The following is a 23,088-nucleotide window of genomic DNA, read 5'->3' as shown; positions in this document are numbered from 1 at the left end:
TAGCACGATAACAACCAAGAGTTCGAAGGATCCTCCCCACTCGCTTCGGTAGTCTTGCGTTGGCCGGGATACGATTTGCGAACAATGTCCATGGCAGGTGTGTAGACAAGAATGTCGGGTCTGCAGCATTACTAACATAGGCAATGGGATTGCTAACTCTGAATTTGCCAATGGTAGTTGTATCCAACGAAAAGGTCTATATATATAAGGGATTGCATCTACACCACAGGTGATTTCTCACAACTTCGCCTGCCCGCTCTCTATTGACCTCCAGCTCTGCCCATCAAGCTTCTCGTAGGCCGTGCCATTGAGCCAGTACAGCTTATCGCCGCCCCAGTCCATCCGAGGGTCCCATCCCTTCTTGGTCAATGCTCCTTTGGCTTGCTTGAAGGTAACTCCAGTTTCCACCCTATTAGAATTAGCAAAGACAGTAGACAAATACGGAGTACCAGAGTATAACTTACTTGTCTGTGAGTCGGACAAGGCGCGGGAATGCGTAGGACGGTACACCCTTCTTCTTCAGCTCTGAATATAGGCTAGTCATGACACTTTCCTCGGTTGCGGAAGAGGGGTCCTCGAGAGTAATGCCAGCTGCACCAGCTTGGCCATCATAACTATCGACGTTGGTTAACATTGCATCGCGGTAGCCTTGCAGAATTGGGCCATCCCAGCAACATACCCGCTCAATTTGACGCCATAAACAACGGCATCATGGATGGATGGTAACCGGCAAATATGATCTCGGATTTCTCCGGCGCTGACATTTTCCCCCTTCCAGCGGAAAGTATCTCCCACCCGGTCCTGAAACCTGACCCAGCCATCATGGTCCCTCACAACCAGGTCACCGGTGCGCTGGAAGAGGTCGCCCTCCTTGAAGACATTCCGAAGAAGCTTTGTCTCGGTCGCATCCTTATTGTGGAGGTACTCGGTGAGCAGGTCTCGGTTCTTGACCCGGCCAATTGCCTCGCCTTCCTCACCAAGTTTAGCTTGAACACAGAACCCCGTCTTGGGGTCCCGGTAGGGGGCCTCCGTCTCGGTATCATACTTGACGATTATTGTGTCGTCTTCCAGAAGCCGTTTGATAGGACCAGAAAACCCAACCTTCCCAGCACCCCATGTTCCTACTCCCCAATTGTCGAACTTCGCCACACCTTCTGTTGACCGATAAAATTCACGGATTTCAGGGACCCCAAATCGTTCGCGGAAACGCTCCCAGATCTCTCCGCGCAATCCGTTGCCGCTTGCGACAATGCAAACATGATCTCGATCATAGGGAGATGGAGGGGTCGACAGAAGATATCTGCAGAGCTCGCCAATATATAGAATGCGTGTGGCTCGCGAATCATGAACATCCTTCCAGAACTGAGAAGCCGAGAACTTGCGGCGAAGGCATAGAGTGCCTGCATTTCCAATCGAGTAGCACAAACCAGTAAAATAGGCAGTGCCATGAAAGAGTGGAAGAGGAGAGTAGGTGCGCAGCGGGTAGTACTTGGAGCGGTTGTTGACATCTATTGTATGGGGGTTAGAGGTAATAAGCGCCATCATATTACGGATGGCACAAGCTTTGGGTTTTCCCGTAGTCCCCGAGGTGTAAATCAGGACGCTCAAATCGCCCACAGACTTTTTGGCAGCGGCTAGTCCTGAGGGAGAGTGTTGTTGTAAGTCTGTCGAGGTGATTGTCTCTGTCGCTCCCGCAGAAACGTCGTCAAAAGATGATAGATTTAGGGCTGAATGAGGCAGATCCGAGCACACAACCTGCGATAGGTCGGGCGTTGAAATGATGTATTTACTGCCGGAGACGCTGAGGCAGTGAGTAAAGGTCTCGTCTATGCAATAATGCAATTAGCAAGTTTTGAACAGCTAACTGGTCTGGTTTCATACCCCGGAGATTGGTGTTGATGAGAGCAGCAATAGCTCCTAGTTTAGAGAGTGCGTAGATGGCCACCACCATTTCTGGGGAGTTAGTGGTGAAAACGCCAACATAATCCCCCGGGTGAATATCCCTTGTATGTAGTAGAGCAGCAAATCTATCAACGACTAGTAAAACGGGTCAGTCAAAGAACGCGAATAGTATAGATCCCCAATCCACCACAGAGCTCACATACGGTCCTTGAGCTCACTATAGCTCCAGGTCTTGTGTTCAAACCACAGAGCTTCATTTGAGCCGTGTCCCTCCACCTCCACCACCCGCTCTAGCATCTTATAGATCGTAGCAGCATCGCCCAATTGGGCGATTCGCTGGCCTAGACGATTTGTCCATGCCCGTTCATTGTATAGCGATGCCAGGTCATTGGAAACAGAGAACTTGGCATTGAGATAAGCTCCTGCAGCGGCCGAAAGAGCTGATGCGATCGCTATGGAGGGACCGCTTATATCGGAGAGGTATTCCATGGGTGAGAGTACCGTGAAGATGCTTGTATAGGGTTGATGTTGAGAACGGGGATGGGAATCTCCTTAGAGTTAAAAGCAGTTGCTTGACCACCTATGTCCATTCAATTCGAGCAGGTAACGAAGCAAAGCACTCAACCCCACATTGATAATCATCTCAAGAATCATAGCTCCGCTCTGATACGGGGAGTGGGCAGATATAGGAATAGAGGCGTGTCCAGAGGATGTACGCGCTCGGAATATGGGATCGGGACGTGATCTACCGAGAGCTGCCGTTCCTGCCATGGCTATCAGCATCACAATACCTAGATTGGCAGGCAATCGGATGAATCCCACGATTGAATAGAATGCGGAGCGGCAAAGGAGATGGAGTGGGTCCCGACAGAAGGTACAAAGTACACGAAGTTTCAATTGGAGGGCTGACACCGGCGGGCCCCACGCCTGTCGCATCCCCCCGGCCGGAGGTCCTATGCATGTACGTATGTATACTGTATAGATAGTCGCGCTCGGACGCAGGCCACAGCTCGGTTATATCACACGTTACTGTCTAAAGGACTAGGTGAATTGATTTATCCTCATGAGTCTGCATTGACAATGCGGGCGGAGTAGAGCAATGGTCCCTTTGCACTGATATGGATGAGGCTGGCAGAGTGTCAGTGGACAGTGGGTGTATTGGGTAGACGTTAAGCCGGTCTGTCATGCCCCACCAAACCGAATGGTATTGGCAGCGTATCGGAGAGATCATCTGCGGCCAAGGAGGGGATCGAGGGGATCCTTGAGTGGCCAGGTTACACTCGCAGTCTCACGAACGGAGAGAACAGGGAAAAGGACCGACAGCCGAGGCGATGGGGGGATACCGTATCATACGGTGACGTTACAAGCGAGCGGCATTTCGCTCGGCTGGAAGTGGATTTGCCCCAGGTCTTCCTGCAGTGCCTGGTCGGCATTGGCGCCGAGTTAAGTTTCGGCTCGGCTGCTTTTCTGTATCAGTGTACTCCGTGTATCTGAGCTGGACTGGAACCGCGGTTGATCTCATCGCCCCGTGTTTGCCCCAGGCTAATTAAATATCCCAGGATACGCGGAGTAGCTCCTGTATCTCTTCTTTTCCCCGTATCATTATCGTCGCTTAAACAGTGACCCGTGTTTGAAAAGGTTCCCCTGACGAAATTACGCAGAAGAGAAGCTCAAGTTATGTCTTCAGCCCAGCAAAGATTAACCTCGATCGCAAACCAGCTTTCGGGGCCTGGAGCCACATCTGCAAAGCAGAGGCTCCTATCTAAGAACCCCGATGATATTGTATGGAGGCTCAGTTCTATCCTGCAATTCTCGCGAATCAAGTTGACATCTGGCAGGTGATCACGCTCGCCGTTCGAACCCCGCTCACGAAGGCCAGAAAGGGCGGCCTCAAAGATACGAGTCTTGATGACCTTCTCATCTCATTACTGACGGTAAATTGCTTTTTGGCGCCGACCTACTTCTCCATCTCTGACCAAGACTCCAGTCCATCCGCGAAAAGTCGAACCTTGACCCCAATCTCGTTGAGGATGTTTGCGTTGGAAATGTGCTCTGCCCCGGTGGCGCTTATGTCGCTCGTTCCGCAGTGTTAGCTGCAGGATTTCCTGCCACGGCTGCCGCTTCTATCGCGAACCGATTCTGTTCTTCCGGATTGCTGGCTATTCAAAATATTGCCAACCAGATTACGGCAGGCTCGATCGATGTCGGTATTGCAGTGGGGGCTGAGAGCATGAGTACCAATGCCGACGGTGGTGCTCCGGAGATGTCTTCCCAAATCTTGACTCATCCGATCGCCTCACAAAATACCCAACCCATGGGTCAGACGTCCGAAAATGTTGCGGCACAATTCAATATCACCCGTGAGATGCATGACCGGTTTGCGGCGAACAGCTACCAGAAAGCTGAGCGTGCTCAGAAGGCTGGGTGGTTCGACGATGAGATCGTTCCCGTGAAGACGACCATCAAAGACCCGAAGACTGGTGAGGTAAAGGAAATTGTTGTGGACCGGGATGATGGCATTCGTTACGGCACTACTGCTGAGTCTCTGGGCAAGATCCGCTCCGCATTCCCTCAGTGGAAGCCTAGTGCTACTACTGGTGGAAACGCTAGTCAAATCACTGATGGTGCTGCCGGCCTTATCCTTATGAAACGATCTCGCGCTCAGGAGCTTGGTCAACCCATCGTGGCCAAGTTCTGCGGTGCAACCGTTGCAGGTTTAGAGCCTAGGATCATGGGTATTGGTCCGTCGATCGCCATTCCCAAAATCCTTTCCAAGTTCGGTCTGAGCAAAGAGGAAGTCGACATTTTCGAGATCAACGAAGCATTTGCATCCATGGTACAAAAAAATAGTCCTGATGAACCTGCAAGCACCGGCTAACTCTGGCATAGGGAACATATTGTGTTCAGAAATTAGGCCTGGACGAGGCCAAGGTCAATCCCCGGGGTGGTGCAATGTAAGTTATGTGGATTCATCCAATCTAGCTCCGGTGGCTGACTAGACCTAGTGCGTTTGGTCACCCTCTGGGTTGTACAGGAGCGCGTCAGGTTGTGACAGCCTTGTCCGAGTTGCGACGACAGAACAAGCGAGTCGCAGTGACCTCCATGTGTGTTGGGACAGTAAGTCTTTCTTGCTAGCTATGCTGATTGTGGAAACACAAGATTTCAGGCTAACCTTTCCTTTCAGGGCATGGGCATGGCCGGTATCATCGTCTCCGAGCATTGAGCGTACTTTGCTATTGATATTGCATGATCTTCTGTAAATAGCTTTGCAATGACAATCGCCCCGTAATTGGGAAACGACTACATTCCTCGACTGAGCTTCTGATATCACTTGAATACCAATGCAGTACTGGTCGTGATTGTGGTGGTGTGGCTGTAGGGGCAGAGTAGCCTAGGTGGCAGTGATATCGATAACGCCTGCGCAATCCGGGGCGGTGGGTCATCCCCATGTTATGATCCCGAATCCATAACCTTAGTGAAACGGGCAGGTACAGAGTAGCAGTAGCTATGAATCAAACGAGGTCTTTGAAAAGAAAGCCATAACACCATAGGATCATATGCCTGCACCAGGTGCTGGTTAGTAAGTAGTCTATGGTATGCGAGATAAGAGCCAACGATATCTGGTGATCTAGGACGAATGCTTTCTAGTGAGGGGAGCCAGAACAGGCACTAGCAGATAGCGGCTTAGTCGAAGGCCCCGGCGGCCATCACGTGCACCCCCATCCGTCCGTCGTCATCGGAGTTGCCAAGACAGGCACCGTCCCATGACACCGCTCTTCATCCTCTGGCTCGCCTCCCTTATTTGTATCTCTCCTCACTCAAGTATCCTTCGAATTTGCTCAATATCAGCTCCAGTAGCCATTTACCGTCACACAATTCTATACCCAGCACAGGGCCGCACCTCATTATTCTTGCGACCATGAAGTTCTTATCAACCGCCGCGACGTTCCTCCTCTGCGCTGCGCCCTTCTCTGTCACTGCCCGGTCTTTGGACTTCTTTGACATCCAGACACCGATCAAGGCAGAAGGAAAGCATGTAGAGGGAGAAAACCCGCTCGAGTACTGCAGTGACCCTTCTAGTTATATCTTGCAAATAGAGAAGGTCGACCTGTCGCCTAACCCTCCTCTTCCGTACGCTTCAGCACACCCAGCCTTATCTGGACCGGAGTTCATACTGATTGGCCTATAGTGGACACACACTCACCATCTCGGCCAAGGGTACTTTCAATGAGAGGGTCGAAAAGGGTGCTTATGTGCTGCTGGAGGTCAAATATGGCTTAATCACTCTAGTCCGGCAGAAGGCCGACCTGTGCGACCAGATCGTCAATGTTGACCTCGAATGTCCTCTGGAGAAGGGCGAGATGACTTTGACTAAACAGGTTGATCTGCCCAGCCAGATCCCTCCGGTATGTTACTCCTTAGGTCATGTCGCTTGTGGAACAAATGCTGACCATGTCACAATCCATCAACAGGGCAGGTACAAAGTGCACGCCGATGTTTACACTGCAGATGACAGGCGGATTACCTGCCTTGATGCACCCAATGTCGAGTTCAAGAGAAACTTTCTCTGATAGCTTACTGGCTACTTTCGAGTACAAGTCCTGATGTCGGCTCGCCACTGTTCACGCTGGATGTCCCTTGGTTTCTTTACACATAACGAGTTGACGTTGCGCCTGCATAAGCTGATTTCCCATTCTTTTTCCCGGCTAGACCTTCAGTCTCCAGCCTCACTGTGATCTCTCAAAGCCCACGATGGCCAGGTTTCGTGCTTTACCCTTGTTGCTGTAAAGCTTTCGTTGCGCTACATCGACTGCGGCGTTCGGAGCAATGGCTCAAAGACACATTGTAGTACATTCTTATCACCGTCCGCTTAATTTTCTTTTACTCATTGGCACTAATCAGCATTTGTACCAAAATCGCATTCAGAAGATTAAATCAATGCTACTACAGCTCAGTGGGATGCTATTGGATAACCAAGATTGACGCCCAGCGTTATAAATGAATAATCCCTCGGGATGCTTCTGCAAGATTGGAGTCACGAAGCTCTATGTGCATAAATGATATATTGGGTATCTTCCCTTTGCCCTCAAGCTTCCTCTCGTCATGTGTACAATTCGCGAAACGGCAGATAAAGACAATGCGATGTGCATGACACGACCCGATGAAATACATACACAATGCTAAGTCGAAAGAAACGGCGCAGTAGATCTACTCTCCAAACAGACGGCGCACCCGCTTGAGCACACTGTCCTTTTCAGGATCATATGGGTGATCCTTGCTTGGGATCTCAAGCACGGCAGGGAAGGCCTCGGCGAAGGTATCCACGCTGTGGCGGATACGCTCTGCAATCTGTGTCCGGATTTTAGTAGCTGCGAGGCCATAATCATGTTGTTCGTAGATGTCGCGAATGGAAGCAAATCGAGCCACGTACATGTTGGTTGATGAGGACCACGGCAATGTCTTTCCTCTCCTGGGTGAAGTTCTGGAACGCTTTCTCGATCGTGGAGGTTTCAGTTTTGGCGTCTACCACTAGGAAGTTCCGCTGGGCATCCGGGCCATCTGTGACGTGCTGCGATGTTCAAGTTAGTTTGGTCGCATACTGCCACTCCGTTTCTGAGGATACGTACACCGACACCGGCGAGAAGGAGACCAGTTACGGAGCTGGGCATCATTCATCAGCGAAAATTATAACCACATAGAGTCAGAGGCGTAGTGTACTCTTCATCTCCAATGACCGCAAGGAACTGCCGGTCCTAATTATAGTGTATAAGGTTAGTGACCGACTGCTGGCAACGCGAAGTGAGGGGAACGTGAAGTACCTTGTATGAAACGGCGGGAGCCGCCATATTGACGAGAGAAAGGAGGGATGAAGCGTTGGTTGGTAGTCTGCTTCCGGGTCGACAGGTATCACCGGCCAAAGATAATTCGCGTCGCCCCTGAGCCGAACACAGGAACGTAAAGCTGGCCCCGTCGAGTCTGGATCCCGATTGCCTTCACAAGCGGACGTTCGTCATAACTAACGGCGCCGGCGCTGCTTATCTAAGCCGGGGTTGCAACTCCACCTTTTGTTTATAGGCGGAAAAAAGGAAACTTCAGCTTCAGTCTATCGCATTTCACCAAAGGTTGGTTCCAGACCGTTGGCTTTTCGCGGCTAGGACTACAGGATATGAAGCTAATATACGAGTCGTGATCTCGCAGCATTCCGCGTCGCAATCTGCCCTTGCCACCCTCATCATGCCCCGGCTTGTCCGCCGCCGACCGTTGACGGAGCGCATCAAATCCTACTTGAACCCTTTGGACTTTCTACTGTGGCTGTCGGAGGAGATCGATACACATGACTGGGATCAGTTTGAAAAGAACTGGGCGTTTCCCATGGGGGTGGCCTTGAATGTTATATTCCTGATCGCTCGGGCCAACAGTCAATCGAACAGCAGTCAAGCTATCGATGATGTCTTTGGTGATGATGGAAGCACGCCGTGGCTGAGTTGGTTTGTATGTGGCACCAGATCTGTCTTCACTTATGCTTTGTTTATTTGAATCTGCTTTCAATATGGTTCAGTGCTAACTCGGCGATTCATAGGCTTCGTTTATCGTCCACCTCCTTACCACGTTTACCGCATTCAATGCGTTCTATACATTCTACCGCAAGCGACATTATCGCATGTTCGAAGCCTCCATCGATCGGGCACCTGCGACACCGTCCGCTCACCGAGTGCGGGTCAATTCAACGCCCGTGACCGCTTCGCCATTGAGATATCTGGCTGATACGCTAGCTAAATCGGCACAGTCGAGAGCGCACCCAGACGCGCAACGGGATGTGTGGGAGCTTGCCGTTTGGGACCCCCTACCCATCTGCATTCGATTGTTCTGCCTCTTCAGTCCCGGACATGTCTTGGTATACTGGGTTTTCCTGCCCACCCAACTATCTGATCCCAGACCCAGTGTAACCATCGTCACCACTATCTTCATCGCGGCTCTGCTCTCGGTGCAGATGACGTTCCTTTCCTCGTCTTATACACAGCAAGCGAAGGATTCCATGTTGGTTCACAAGGAGGTTCTCCGGGAGTATGACACTAAATACGTGCACCCTCGGACCCAGCCTTTGATGAGAGATGTGGGCACTCAGTTCTCCGAATCCGACTCCGATATCAAGCAGAACAAGGTTGATACCTTTACCCCGACGGTTGTTCTCCACAGAGGATTCAAGACGAGCCCGAACCCCAACTATGTTAGCCATGTGGACCCTGAAGGTCTGTCGTCTGGACGCCAGTCTCTAGCAGCGACCCCCAGTGGGGTTTCTCATCGTGCAGCTGCACTGCAGACTCCAAGTCATTTGCGCGATGCTTCTCCTATTGTGCGCAGCTCTATCTCTTCAATTCGTCAACCTCAATTCCGGCAGACACCGACTACTACGGGCGATGGTGGAAGTCTTGGCATTTACTCGCATGCCAATTCGCCATTGAGGAAGTCTACGTCGACCAATTTCGAACGTCGTCTCCAGAGCAACGGCGACTTCTTTTATAAGGAACGGGGTGCAAGCGCATTGAGGCGGCCATCTAGTCCACTCAAGAAAAGCAACGTCCCTGCGGGGAGTCCACTAACACCCGGACCGAGACGGAGTCAGATTGACGCTCGACGCGAGTCTGGACGGTTTTGATTTGATTTGTGCGATTAGACATCATGCGCCAGCAATCACGGCACAGAAGGGGCATCCTTCATGTATAGTATGATGTATCATCTCAACGGCGTTGTCATAAGGTCATTATCAAGCTCGGGTACTTCTGGTGACCCCAGGTTGCATTTGGAGTATCAGGTGTGGCGCTGAAACATTCAAGCTTTTGGATCCCTGTTCTCATTAAAAGCTTTTCCTTATTGTGTTTGACTACCTCTTGTGATCCCCTGTGCGACCCTATTGGATTCCCCTTCTGCAAACAATGAAGAGAGCCGGTCCAGACTGGGAATGTAGTCCGGCAATGGACGAGACCTATCTATGGCCGATAACGATCCAGCCGCTGTGCAACATGCCCGATGCGATGCTGGGTGACTTGTATTTCCGGTGAGTTGACCATCGTGGTTGCTGTTCGTGTTCCCTCGATCTAAGACACGTGTTGACGTGCCTAGCAGCGCCCTTGACTGGGTCATGACTTCATCCTCCTTGGGCCTTCGTCCTTACCCTACTACCCAGGAATCCGCACCTGACAAGAGAAAACGACTGGTCCAGTCGCGCGATGCTTGCAGTTGCCATGCCGAAACTATGTCACAAGCCCAGACATACATTCTCCGCCGGCCTCGATCCGTCCGTTGCTGCATTCCTCATAGTGGCGAGCGCGGGAGCGCCATACATTCCAGTCCTTATCGTCACATACATTACCCCTTCACGACCAAGCGGAACGTGCCAAGTGCTGGAAGGCATTGCGAGCTTTTCCTACCAGATCCCTGCCTCTTGCTGACGAGACCGCGTCCCCATCCCCATCCACAATCCACACGCTGTACGCCTTCAAGGGTGTCCACCGAACAACAGCTTCAAGGATACTCGTGCTCGGGAAGGAATGGGTTTTGGTGCTGACGCTGCCTGGCATTAAGGTCGAAGCTGCTGGGGCTGCAGCAGTTCTCAACGGATGAAGATGGACGAGATCTTCCATCTACCCAATGGACATCTGCTGAATCTTCAACCTCGACCCCGCCACGGCAAGCGGACAAGAATCAATCACGAGGTACAGACGCCCGCACAAACCCAAGGTTCTGCATCCAAGACCGACGAACGCCTCAGGTCCGCCGGCAGCAAGGAAACCACCCGCGCATCGTCTGACACGGCTTCACGGAAGGGAAAGCCTACTAAACTACCGCTTCCTACGACGTTTACCGACAAGGATAAAGATAAGAGAAAAGAGATACCCACTGCCTCTGAACATAAAGGGCGCCGTGCCGACAGGGCTCTTCAGCCAAGAAGGTCGTTCGGGATACCAGAGCGCACACCGCCCAAGAACTCGGACAACGATCGCGACCAGTACTGGCGGAAGGTGAGGGATAAGTGTGAGAAGGATAACCGTTCTCCGCCCACTAGAGAGAAACCTAAGGAATACTATCAGGAGGCTTACCGAAAAATCGCTTCGCTGGCTAACTCGCCACGACAAGAGATCGCCCGGCAGAAGCTGAAGCAGCTGGCGGGAGGAACGCCTCGGGTCGACCGGTCATCACTCCCGAGTGCCAACCTACGAACTAAGATCCCACATTCGAACGACAGCCGGTCCAGTCTTGGGCGCAGTCCGAAGGTAGGCGTGATAGTTCCCTCGACGGGTCAGAGGAAACGCCCGACCAACGGAGACCAACACGCGCATCTGCACTTCAGCAAATCCACGCCGGCGATCTCATCTGAAAGAACCGACACTACCACAGACTCGTCCGAGCGTTCGCATCCTTCAATATCGCCGGTATCAGCGCCTGCCAGCTCGTTAACGGAGTGGGAGGATAGGTTTGTGGTCAACATGCCATCCGCCAGGGACCCAAACCCGCCAACCATGAATGCGCAGCAAATCTCCAACTTTCAGCAAAGCATTGAAAAGGTGCACAAAGAAGGCGGAACGATGCTTGATCCGGATACTCTCCCAAGCCCACGTACGAGGACTCCCGATGATAGCACCACCAACTCTTCAGGACCAGAAAAGAAAGTACCCGGCCTTGATGGTCAAGATTCATCTCTTGACCGTCCATCTGAGACCAGCGACATCAATAAGCCTTCTGGGCACCGCCGATATTACAGTCCAGAAGAGGTCGGAAAGCAACGCTTCAGCACGATATGGGAAGAGTCCCCCGGGAAATCCCCTCATGATCCCCCTATTGCGAACCCCGATGGGTCTTTTTTAGGATGCAAGGAAATCAATGGGCCTTACGACAAGAACCCCGACGAGATTCTACTTTTCTCGACCACGGACGAACGGCCCAAAATGATAGATATCCCGTCCGGACGACCCAAGGTACTGAGAGAAGGGAAGAAAGCCGCCAACCACCTCCGGGTGCCACCGGTGTCTCCAGAGAAGGCTGCTGTTCAAGAAGAATGGAAACCGATTTCTCAGAATTTGAAACAAGCCCAATGCTCGAAGCCGTTAGTCAGGACAATGTGTCAAGAGGCCAAGTGTCGGCAACCGGAAAGGCCGGAAGACTCTGCCAAAGAACCTATGAAGGAGAATTTGGACATCTCGGGGAACGCAACCAAGCATTACGAGAAGCAGAAATTGGGTCCCAAGCCCGACGATGTCTTCATTATCACACCCACTATCACACGCACTATGGTGCCGCTGACAGACTTGAGAGAGCATCCAACGAAACAAGATACACAGGAGCCTGTCTCGCGAATCGCAGGCGAGATAAATACGGATCCTCGAACGAAACCGCAGACGGGCAGCTCAGCATCGGGCTTGCGACGGGCCACCCAAAATTCGTGGGAAAAGTCAAATGCGCCCTGCGAAATATCCTCCTCGGATGCAGCCCCTCCAACAAATCCCCACCCAGCTCAAAGCCGGGTAGAAAAGGAACGCACCTCTCCGCACAAACCTCGCGCTATTCGTGGATTCATCCGTACGCAAGGGCTGCCCAAGTCCGCAACAGGAAATTTCGGCGATTCCCTCGGCAATAATCATCGGAAGCCCTTGATTGCCAGCCTATCGCCGAAGAAAGACAGAATGTACTCCTTGAAGAGCGCATCAGATTCGACGCTCGTTGAGAAGCCAGGCTCCTCACATGACATTTCGCCCACGGCTTCGATCAGCAGAGATAGACTGCAGGGCAGCATGGATAAGGAAACTAAACCCTTTGAAGTTGCTGAACTGGATGGACAGCAAGTGACCGGCACATCCAAAGAGGAACTTTTTCTGTCCAAGATCACATATTTCAATTCCGAGTTGCATAGTAACAGCATGCCGACCGACGAGAAGGAGACCGTCAGTCAGGACATGCTGAGTCTCATTAAGGACGCCCTACTAGAGCTAGCAGGACAGCTTCAGAAGCTTTATGACCAGATAATGGCCAATCGACATTCCCGGGCCATGCTGGTAAAAATTGCCTTCAACAGCGTCTTGAAAATGATTGAGCATTGCTTGCATGTTCTCAAGGATCTCTTGGCAATCCTGGCCCTCTACAATACAACTGGAGCCTGGCCGACGCCCAATCGAAAGGATTTTGCCCGGTCATTGATTGACCTTTGTGAGGCTATGATCTACCTCGTGACCCTGGGGTTCATCATGATAATAATAGGCCGAGCGGCCGGATACGTGGTCCTTGTTGGGAGCTGGATCGTCTGGTTTGCCAAGCCTTTCGCTTGGTTACTGGGAACATTGGGGAGAGCCCTGTTAATATGAGTTGGCTCTTCGATTAAGTGTTGACCAGACGCCGGACTTGTGTCAAGGCACACTTGTTCTACTTGCTTTCCCCATCGAGCTGCACGGCGAAGGGCAGTAGAGTCTTGCTCGGCCTTGTCGATCTTTGCATCTTGTCTTTTTCGCCATAAGTATTTTTACGTAATTCAGTATTGATTCCCCTGTCATTTGCATACACGTTTATGATACTATGTTGTAGCTAGCGTCCTTTCACCTGTTAAAATGCATGCCGTCAGATCTTCTATTTTTCATTCGTAACATCCCTGGCTAGTTTTAGACATGATCGTCAGCAATGTCAGACTCCCCAGTAGGCCAAAAGAATAAATCCCGGTCACAGCACTGGGTAGAATAATAGATAGATTCCCATCAGGCTCTATTGTTAGCATACTACTAGAAAACGAGACAGGGAGAACGATAAGAGCGAAAAAGAAAGGTATGCATGCGTCTATTTGACCTAAGAGCCGGGTATCCGACCACCCAGCTAGTACCTGATGTGCACAAGGAACCGGGATGCAAGAAAATGCGAAGAGTGAGATGAGATGAGAAATTTGAAAAAAGAGAAAAAAAAAAAAAAAAGAGGAAAATGCAGAGCAATGGCTTGAAAGCCAAGAGAATAAATCAGATGATCCATTTAGTTGAAGACTCCGACCCAAATCCCATGTTGAAGAGGATCACTTTTTGTTGAAATGTAGCACATGTGTTCTCGTAAGCCCAACTCCGTCATCCATAGTGTTGAATTCCATAAGTCCCCCTTTTTTAATTCTGTAAGCCATCTCTTTTGGACAAATCAAGAAGTGAAGAGAAAGAAAGGTATAAGAGGAAGAAAGAAAAGAAAATGAGAAAAGCTTCCCTTTTTTGGGTCCGCTGGCTTCGAGCTCTATGGTAAATAGATGAAAAGATTGTTGAAGTTTCATGCTCGATAGGTGCAAAAGCAAAATTCGACAGGGGGGTATATTTTTTGGAAGGTGAAGATGTCATGTTGAAATTAAATAACGCTCAGGGAAGAAATCGTTGAGAGGTCTTCATTTCGTGCCGCCGTAAAACGTTGCAAAGCCCGAGGGTTTCATTCGGGCTGATAGTCGTTGAGGTGTGATGTTGAATTAGTAGTAGTATATGTTGAATTAGGAAGTCGTAAGTGTGGGTTGAAGAAATGTATAGTAATGGTGAACTTATCCCCTTGGAGCTGCAGAGTTCGCATCTAGTTCTTCACTGCAGTTTCCGGGGCGGCTCCGTTGAGGACGCCGTTGGTCGTTCCATTTGCTGCTCCGTTTGTGTGAGCTTTTGACTCGCCGTTCTCCACGGAGATTTCAGTATCAAGATCTTGGACATCCAGGTCCTTGAACAGATCGAAAAGGTTGCTGGTATTGTGGAAGTCGTTGTTCACTAAAGGTTTTCAGTTGGTCACCATGATCACAAAAGGGATAAGATTATAGAATAAACTCACCGATGTTGACAAGGTACCAGCTGTCCATTACACCCTGAATCAACTTTCTACTGGGGCTGGAGGCATCATGACACTTGGCCCAGTCTTCACCAAGACGGTACGCCTCGTCCTTCCAGGCCAGGAAACTGACGGTCTCCACGATAGTGGGCTGGACAATCTCCCTTCCTGCGAAGATACCCCACGTCAAGGCGTTGGGGCTGTCACGGGTGTTGGTCCGCAATTCGCCATCCTTTGAGATAGCATGGTACGTAAGGTCACCGTTCTTTTCGATGCGACCAATCAGCTCACCAAGTAGGTAGGGGGGGACCAAAAGCTCAAGGTACGCCTTCTGGTAAACGTATCCGTTCTTGGGTCCCCATCCATACACCGGGTGGGAAGATTTGACTCCGTTCACCGCCGGTTGGGAGTTGATCGTGAACAAACCCTTCTTGTTCAGCTCGACTAGGCTCTCCTTGATTGCGTTGGCTTCGGTGGTGATGGGGGTGTCACTCCAGGGCAACCGCGCCAATTTGCCTTCCAGGAAGCTGACGAAGATATGAGTAAGATCCCGAAGAGACTTGGGTTCGCCCCAAAGCTTAATGTTCTGCTCGTTTGTGCCCTTGAGTCCTATGCCATAACTGTCAAGTTCACCAAAGGCGGGGGAACGAGAATCGGTCCAGCGACCGTTCGGAAATTCGTCCCAGGTCTGCGTGCGAGCAATGTAGGATGAGTTGCGGTTCCTCCAGAAGATCGGGCGGACATCCTCCGCTCTGCGGTTGAGACCAAGCGATGGCCGCCAAGGCAGGGCTCTCTGAAGTGGTGTCTCTTCGGACGGCATAAGGTTGAGTTCGTCGAGAACCAACTGTGTAGACTGCGCAAGATTCATCGTGTAACTAGTCGTCCATGTAAGCCAAATCACATCTTGACTCACGACAGAAAAGGGTGAAGGGACACTTACAAGTGCAGGTGATTGATACCAGCCGCAATAAGTCTCCTGCACATGTCTGCAATAAGCCGCTTCCCAATGTCTCTCACAGCCGCGTCATCGTTCTTCACGGGTTCCAGTGCCTCGAGCCAGTCGGGGGGGATGCGAACCTTGGTCCAGTTCGATCGCCGAATGAATGCAGCATAGGTCTGAATCGGCATAATACCGGGGATAATGGGCACGGTGATGCCCCTGTCTCTGCACTTTCTAACCCATTCGATGAAGTTGTCCGTGTCGTAGAACATCTGTGTGATGACGAATGAAGCGCCAGCATCGACCTTCTCTTTAAGATGGTCGATCAACTGGTCCACATCCGGGTTGTCATCCGCACCTTCAGGATAACCTCCAACACCGATATCAAAGTGGTTGCCATACTTGCTTCTGATATAGTTTACCAAATCTTTCGCATAACGGAAGCCCCCGTCCGTGGCTTCCCAAGCCTCCTTGTCACGCGGAGGATCACCACGGAGAGCCAGGATGTTGGTGCAGCCTGCCTTGTAGGCAGCCTGAAGCGCGGCGTCCACCTTCCCCAGCGGCATATCCGTGCAAGTCAAATGCATACATGTCTCCAAACCATACACCGACTGCGCAACATTGACCATCTCGCAGGTCAGGTCCGATAGCCGGCCACCAGCGCCCCACGTGATATCGATGAAGGAAGGGCCTAATGCGTGCATGCGATCCATTCGGTCGTAGAGATTCTGGACACCTTGGGCCGTCTTCGGGGGGAAGAACTCGAAGGAGATTCCCGTCCTTCCGGCCGCTTCATTTTGGGCGAGCTTCTCTTTGATGTGCATGGCGAAAAGTTACACTGGCCACGAAGTGGGCAGGTCAGTATTCGGATCCTGGTTCGTAGGGAAAGTGAAAGGACATCCCCGGGGGCGTTGGGAATGATAGTGTCTAGTCACTGGGAAAACTGGACTTACAGGTCCCGGGCAGCTTCGAAGAAAAAGATTACCCCAGAGAAAGAATCATACAGGCCTGCGCTTCTAAAGGCTCTTTGTGATTTTGTGGCTCACCGGTTCCACCAGGGATAGCAAGACCACTTATAAGAAAGGAGTAAAGGGACAGGATCAATTCATATATAACGCAATACCTTGTCAAGCTCTGCAAGTCCCCAAAGCCAGCACAACGACAGACAGGCAGACAGACGAGAAAGAGTAAGCAGCAACAAAGGGATCGAAGCCAGTGGAAAAGGTGGGGTCTGCTTTTAAGCCGCCGGTGTGGTCGGTCGGGCAAGTTAGAATCCAGCCAGCGCAGAAGAGGGGGCCGGCCTTCGGAGCAGGTGGGCCGGCACGTGTCTTGCGCTGACTGTCCCTTCTTATTAATGCCCCGGGGGAGAATCAGACAAAGATATGATCTGATCGCAACAGTGCCTTTTGCCTTTGCAACGGACGGCCCTTGTTCAGGGCACAAATCTTTTTCTCGAGAATATACTACATAGACCGCCGCTGCTGTGTTTACGGCGGACGACAGCGGCCTTATGGAGAATGATTCTTTCCATCGAAGGCTCTCCACCGGTTTGATCACCGCTTACTGACCCACCGCCTTCCATTCCTACGTACGGAGTACTCCGTACTCCGTAGGCAGGCTAAATCTACGCAGACAAGCAGGCTAAATGAAGTCAAATCTATTCAAGCAGGTTAAGTTGAGCTGAATGTATACAAGCAGTTTGAACCATGTTAAGTCTACACAGCTCACGGCTCACTTTGCCATTCGAAATGGATTCGGCCGAGATCAGCTATGACTCCATCTATCTAGTGATCTTTTCCGCCGGTTCGGAGTCTCACTTTCCGCGTCCCGAACAACCCCGAAGGAGGGGGGAAGGAACCCTAGGGATGAAAGAAAAAAATAACCGAATATCATCGAATATCGCTAGGGTCGACGGAGTACTCCGTACCTAGTAGAGATCTCACGCTACGCTGTCACTTAAAGCAGTGCTTAGGTACTATTATCGCGTCTAGATCTAGCCGCACGGAAATATATCTTCATGACCATTTGACAACTCGATGAAGAATTGAGCTCAGTAATCTCTCGACGATACGCCATCAAAGCTCCGATAATGACAGATAAAATTGTTAGAACACAGACTTATCTTGAACTCTACTAGATCTTTCGGCCTGAATCGGCACCCTTTTTTCTCCGCCACGACAAAGTCTGGAAGCGGCATGGGAAACGCATAGAATGCTCTGGACAAAAAGGACAATTTACATCGGCGGTGGGCTATTGATTTTCTTGATTTAAATAAAACCAGAAAGACGAACTTGACTGTGTTCTTGCAGGTTGTACCATCGACCAAATTAGATAGTTTCTGATCTGGAATGTGACCGAGCAGATGAATATGCATTGTGAAGTCAGTTTCTCCGATGGTGCCTCGTGCAAAGAGCATACTCTTTGTAGCCTCAATTTGTGCTTGGACAATATCCCACATATGGCAAGTTAATGATCATAGGAGTCTCCCACTAGGTATTGTGAGGTTCGTATATTTTCTAAGTGCCTATTGAAGTAGGAGATTACAATATATGCTATGGAGCTCCAGGTAGGCTATGGCATGACTTTACTGTCTAGCTTTTCTATCAATGAAAGACTACCACTAAATCATTGTTATACCTATATGTATATAGAAGAAAGAAAGAGTCAAAACAAGAAGAAGAGAGGGAGGGAGAGGAGCAACATCAGAGGCTAGCCTACCATCTCTTCTCCTCATAGCAATTATCTTTCATCTGATGAGAGGCTCTGTCCAACACACCCTGAATGAGGAACAGTATACTATCTTCAGTTTACTATCAGGTAGTATATAAATCAAAGAGAAGACAGGCAACGTGGAAGGAAAAGGACCTAGATTGTTCGATACATTCAATAGTTCTTTCGGGCACGGTTATCGGAGAGCTACCGTCCGCAGTTTCCACTGCATCCTGGAAGATATAACATATACTTATAATACTTATAAAATAGCACGGGGCTGTCTGCTCTTCTTGGCACTTGCCTTCAACGCCTTCTTGCTGCATCCATTGCCAACCCCCCCCCCCCTAACTTCCTCCTTTTTAGCCGAACTAGACCAACGCTCTCACATATGTGGCACACACACCAACGCTCAAGCCTGCTATGAATGCTACAGAAACTTAGCTGACACGACAGCCTCCACATGCAGTGTCAGGCTGTGCGATCTTAATTGCCAAGGCTTACTGAACACTCTCAAGGGGGCTTCGTGTTTTGATGTACTCCCACTGGCTACACCGGTTCTGCACCGAAGTTGCAGGGAAACAGCGGTTGAAGAGCAGCCACAGTTACTCAATTACTGTAGTGGAGTCAAAGTGCGTTCCCAGAAACAGATTCCTGACACCCAGGGTCAATGAAAAATAGAGAGTCATACATTCTCCAATTTTCGTCACAACCGAGTTCTGACTCTTTCAGTTGTAGAGCACGATGCAACAGAACGATGAGCGTGGGCGGTGACGGTCTATGGAATCAATCACAAACACTGATAGCACAGCCTTTTTCCCTGTGCGACTCTCGTGTTCCTCTGATTATGTGATAAACGCGACAATCTTCCACCCTGATTACTTGATATTCGGTCCCCATGACAACTGCTCCCCCCCCCACCTTCTTTGCAAGCTGGTATCCAGCTCGGTCTCACGATGCATCAGTGCAAGCTAAGTGGAACACAAAGTGCACACCACACACATTTGCTGAGAATCGAAACAATGGAACTTAATGCCTAGCAGATCCGGTTCGCATAAACAAGGATCCCCGAGCGAAGCGTTATCCGGCATCGCCTCCCCGAGCGGCCGGTGAGGAAGAGATCCTTGCGGCGATCACTCCCAAAAGGTGGAAGCAGGATGTTGTCCTCGAAACTTTCTAAAAGAAAGTTGTAGCTGTGTCTCGGGATTCAGAGATGTCGGTGAAAAGGCGGGTAAATTCATTTTGCTTTTTCGATCTTTTCCCCATCTATTTTTACTTTTCAATTTAGGCTTTTTGGACCCGCTCTCGGCCTCCGAAGTCTTCATTTCAGAATATGGCTTGGGCCCGAGGGTAGGAAGTGGATATGCCAGGCTGCCTGTTCCCTGTTCTATCATTAGCCATACTATCTTCCGTCTGCCTGATCGGCCAGCGCGCTTGAGAGCACTATCAACAAAGGTTCGCAGACGACCTGCGTCACCAACCAAGCCAAGGTCTTGTCAGTGACCCACAAAAAGTGATATATAAGCTTACTATCATGCAAAGTCGAACAAGTCAACTTTGCCGGAGCCTGCAGTACTAATGCATATGATATGTGCTTGGGTCCCACAGCCAAACCATGTGCCTATTGGACTTACCGGCACATGCACCTTGAATAAGCTAGTTCTCTTTGGAAGAGCAAGAAGGTGGAGACTGGGCATGGTGCTCGAGCTCGAGCTCAGATGCAGTATTACCTTCAATGGCAGATGGGCAAAGTTCACTACACTGTGCACAGGCCATGCAGCGGTAAAGCTAAATAACTTTCTACCTCTCCACTTCACTCACAACCCTATTCTGCATACTGAACTGTATGATATCCAGGTGAGTTTATCATCATGAATCATCCGAGAGAAGGACTAATATGTCACACCGCATTATGGCAAGCATATGGGACCTCAATCGCGAACTACCTGATATCAGAGGAATCCAAGCTTCCCCAGTCACTGACACGTTTGATTTTGAGTATACTTTAAGTTAGGAACTAGTAAATGGCGCGACCGCTCCTTGTTCGGGCGATCGAACAGCATTGAGCTGTGGGCTGGGCTGCCGTTGAGAAGTTTAGCTGTCGCCCTGCCCAAAGGCTAATGCAACCACTCGAAAGTCTGAAGCTTTTTGCTGTGCCATTTTATCGCTGCATGACATATACGAGAGCGCATTAAGCCTAGCCAAAGGCCGAAGTTCAGACTGCATCAGCTAATGTGGACCTTGGCATGGGGCACCCGAGCCTTGGGTTGGACTTGTCAGAATACTACGGCATATATGGATTCTGATAGAATGGCAAAAATCGAGTTGTTCCGAGGGTTATAATTCAACTGCATCTGACAACAAAAGCGATGTGCTCCGTTCGCACCAGAAACCCAGGTATGACCGTTTCGGATGAGAGATGCATCTATGGATGCAGTCTGTGCTCCACGGGCGACGGCGGCACAATGAACGTTTAATTCCTAGCCATGTATTTGCCATGAGGACAGAACAATGCGGTTATGGAGATTACCGGTAAGCACGGCCGAAATCCAATGGATCGAGTGATGTGTTGTTGATCATCGTTCATCCCAACAGTAGGTGGGCAGGGACCCTGGTAGCGATCATCGGGAAGACCCCAGCCGCCAACTTAGCCCATGGATTATGGAAGGGCTAAGAACAGGAACCATCCGCCTTTGAGATTCGACAAGCGGTCTGGATGCTTTTCCCCACTCTAGGCTGCATGAAATGATGAATTGCCATAATGGGCCAATCAGGAATTGACAGAAGCAGATAAAGTCGCGCTAATCGGGAGTTAAGTGCCTCACTAACCACGGCTACGGTTCTTGCCTAGTGCTTTATAGTACTAGCTGTATCTTCGCGTGTTCTGCTCCGTATCTATCGCTCTTCACCAAGGCAGCCACACCAGGGGCTCCCCTTCAGAATGACTTACAAGCTGGTATGTCTATTGATCCTTCTGTGAGGCAGCGTAGTGAAAAGCCTAATACGATGTCATGAGCCTGCATATGACTCCGTACAAATTTTAATACCGCCTGGGCCTACTAGAGTTTGCAACCCGCCCGAAGGCGTGGCTTGCCCATGCATATTACATGTCAATATCATTTGACAGTTGTCCCGACGCCACGAACTGGGCATAGCACTATGAGATTCTGAAGCAAGGGATCGCGGTCATTACCCAACAAGAGAAGGGAGATGCCCTCGAAAGTCCCGACACGGGTTTACGATCGATCCGAATGACACCATACCCTTGAGTCTCCTCCCTCTATCTCGTGCGAGGAGCACAACCGGCTTATAAAGAGCTGACGAAACTCATTTATAATAGCCGAGCATAGTTATTTCAGTCTTACGCCAAAGTATATCGTATCTTATGTCGCACAGTAGTTATGGCTTCAATATTTCAGAACATGGAGATGACCTTTATCAGCTCTCAACTTGCATATTTGTGTAGACAAAGCTAAAGTGTCACAGCTTTATGGACTATATATTGATCCGTCGTCTTTTTCTCTTCACTAACGGTGATTTCGCTTCTTTGATCTTTTCCAGGGTTAGCACTATCCGATTCAAAATAGGTATCAACCATCCTTTGAACGGTTCCTGAGGTGTTCCAGTCGCTTAGTCTCCTTGCATGGACATCCCAGCTCGACAGGGCTGATTGCGACCGCTGAGATAGTGAATTTGCGAAGAATCAGAAAACATTACTAACGGATACCTTCTTGAAAGGCTTGGAAGCTCGTACCATGCCCAAAGCCCTCTAGAAAGCTACGAAGCAAGGGAAGCAAACGCAAAATGGCGCTATTAGTAAGGTTGTAGGTAGTCGGTAGGTAGCCAGGTAGAATGCGCCCGTGTGTTGCTACGTAATATTTCCGAAACCTGCCAAGTGTGTTACTTTTCTTCTTCCTTGCTCCACCTTCCTACTCACCATTGCTTTTTCCTTGGTCTGACCACAACGATTAACTTCCGGCAGCCGATTGCAGCGATAAGAGGCTCAGATTCTGACAGGGATCCACCGCATCGAGAATACCCGATGGGTTCCCTGACCTCTGTCCAAGCTGCCACTATCTCTCGAGCTGAGTTGTAAGTCTTCCAAGAAACCCAGACCCTCTGATTTCCTGGTTCGGAGGTGCTGCACTGAGCTCGCCCCTCAGAGAGAACGACCCAGCACTCAGGTCTTTCACCCCATGAAAATCATGGACTGACGTATCACAATGCAGATTGAAATGCAAAGACAACTACCTACGCCTACATGGCCATCCCGAACGTTCCGATAAGAAGAGAGAGTTACACCATCATTGATGCTGGCCTTACACACGCGGCGAAGTGATTACTGCTCATGGCTTTGACCCGCTTTTTGCCGTGTCCAAAAAGGACGCCTAGGATAAGCCAAGCTCTACGAGGTTCGCGGAACCAGGCCTTCAGCGCTCCGTGATGCGCTCGCCACTCGCATCCAGGACCCGAGGCTTAGCGTATGCAAGGCTGGACGATCAACCTGAATTACGCGATAGTCAGTGTTGAAGTCCCAGGCTGTGGCTAGACTGTACGTGGGCAGGATCATGTTGCTGATAGGCCATTGCGTCAGCAGATATTGAAGTTTAAATATAGCACTGATTCAACATGGATGGTACGAGCGTGCATGATTTTCTTTTGCCTTCTCTTCCTTTTCAGACTGCCTCGTGGAACACGGGTGTCATCACGTATTGCTGAGGCCT

At 50.3% G+C, this 23,088-nt stretch overlaps 7 protein-coding genes across 7 annotated transcripts; 4 read left to right on the top strand and 3 right to left on the bottom strand.

Moving 5' to 3' along the window:
• Positions 1–155: 155 nt before the first annotated feature.
• BO80DRAFT_410931 (putative bifunctional fatty acid transporter/acyl-CoA synthetase (FAT1)) lies at positions 156–2,391 on the bottom strand (the record flags this gene model as incomplete). Its single annotated transcript, XM_025717946.1, has 5 exons — positions 156–409; positions 465–614; positions 680–1,826; positions 1,882–2,037; positions 2,106–2,391. The coding sequence occupies 5 exons, from the start codon at positions 2,389–2,391 to the stop codon at positions 238–240; spliced, it is 1,911 nt and encodes a 636-aa protein (XP_025573526.1). The 3' UTR covers positions 156–237.
• A 981-nt stretch (positions 2,392–3,372) lies between these two features.
• BO80DRAFT_426732 (putative peroxisomal 3-ketoacyl-coA thiolase (Kat1)) lies at positions 3,373–5,337 on the top strand. The gene is made up of 6 exons (XM_025719840.1): positions 3,373–3,684; positions 3,741–3,836; positions 3,890–4,738; positions 4,792–4,856; positions 4,908–5,019; positions 5,087–5,337. The coding sequence occupies exons 1-6, from the start codon at positions 3,580–3,582 to the stop codon at positions 5,123–5,125; spliced, it is 1,266 nt and encodes a 421-aa protein (XP_025573525.1). The 5' UTR covers positions 3,373–3,579; the 3' UTR covers positions 5,126–5,337.
• Positions 5,338–5,667: 330 nt separating this feature from the next.
• Positions 5,668–6,910, top strand: BO80DRAFT_426731 (ML domain-containing protein). The gene is made up of 3 exons (XM_025719839.1): positions 5,668–6,033; positions 6,092–6,308; positions 6,375–6,910. Exons 1-3 carry the CDS (start codon positions 5,822–5,824, stop codon positions 6,471–6,473), a joined length of 528 nt encoding a protein of 175 aa, XP_025573524.1. The 5' UTR covers positions 5,668–5,821; the 3' UTR covers positions 6,474–6,910.
• BO80DRAFT_426730 (H(+)-transporting V1 sector ATPase subunit F) lies at positions 6,889–7,837 on the bottom strand. The gene is made up of 5 exons (XM_025719838.1): positions 7,722–7,837; positions 7,621–7,655; positions 7,530–7,563; positions 7,334–7,471; positions 6,889–7,251 (listed from the first exon to the last, which is right to left on the bottom strand). Exons 1-5 carry the CDS (start codon positions 7,746–7,748, stop codon positions 7,111–7,113), a joined length of 375 nt encoding a protein of 124 aa, XP_025573523.1. The 5' UTR covers positions 7,749–7,837; the 3' UTR covers positions 6,889–7,110.
• Positions 7,832–9,698, top strand: BO80DRAFT_140977 (Nur1/Mug154 family protein). The gene is made up of 3 exons (XM_025713685.1): positions 7,832–8,024; positions 8,101–8,394; positions 8,483–9,698. Exons 2-3 carry the CDS (start codon positions 8,137–8,139, stop codon positions 9,557–9,559), a joined length of 1,335 nt encoding a protein of 444 aa, XP_025573522.1. The 5' UTR covers positions 7,832–8,024; positions 8,101–8,136; the 3' UTR covers positions 9,560–9,698.
• A 584-nt stretch (positions 9,699–10,282) lies between these two features.
• BO80DRAFT_140954 (putative NTP binding protein) lies at positions 10,283–13,600 on the top strand. Its single transcript, XM_025713684.1, has one exon. The coding sequence runs from the start codon at positions 10,521–10,523 to the stop codon at positions 13,254–13,256; it is 2,736 nt and encodes a 911-aa protein (XP_025573521.1). The 5' UTR covers positions 10,283–10,520; the 3' UTR covers positions 13,257–13,600.
• An 872-nt stretch (positions 13,601–14,472) lies between these two features.
• BO80DRAFT_359687 (methylenetetrahydrofolate reductase (NAD(P)H) MET13) lies at positions 14,473–16,479 on the bottom strand (the record flags this gene model as incomplete). The annotated part of the gene is made up of 3 exons (XM_025715938.1): positions 14,473–14,657; positions 14,719–15,590; positions 15,656–16,479. The coding sequence occupies 3 exons, from the start codon at positions 16,477–16,479 to the stop codon at positions 14,473–14,475; spliced, it is 1,881 nt and encodes a 626-aa protein (XP_025573520.1).
• Between the last annotated feature and the right edge of the window lie 6,609 nt (positions 16,480–23,088).

The sequence above is a fragment of the Aspergillus ibericus genome, assembly GCF_003184845.1.
Source record: "Aspergillus ibericus CBS 121593 unplaced genomic scaffold BO80scaffold_30, whole genome shotgun sequence".
Classification (NCBI taxonomy): Eukaryota; Fungi; Ascomycota; class Eurotiomycetes; order Eurotiales; family Aspergillaceae; genus Aspergillus; species Aspergillus ibericus.
Note: the sequence above shows the minus strand (reverse complement) of the source record. Positions and strands in the feature narration are given on the sequence as shown.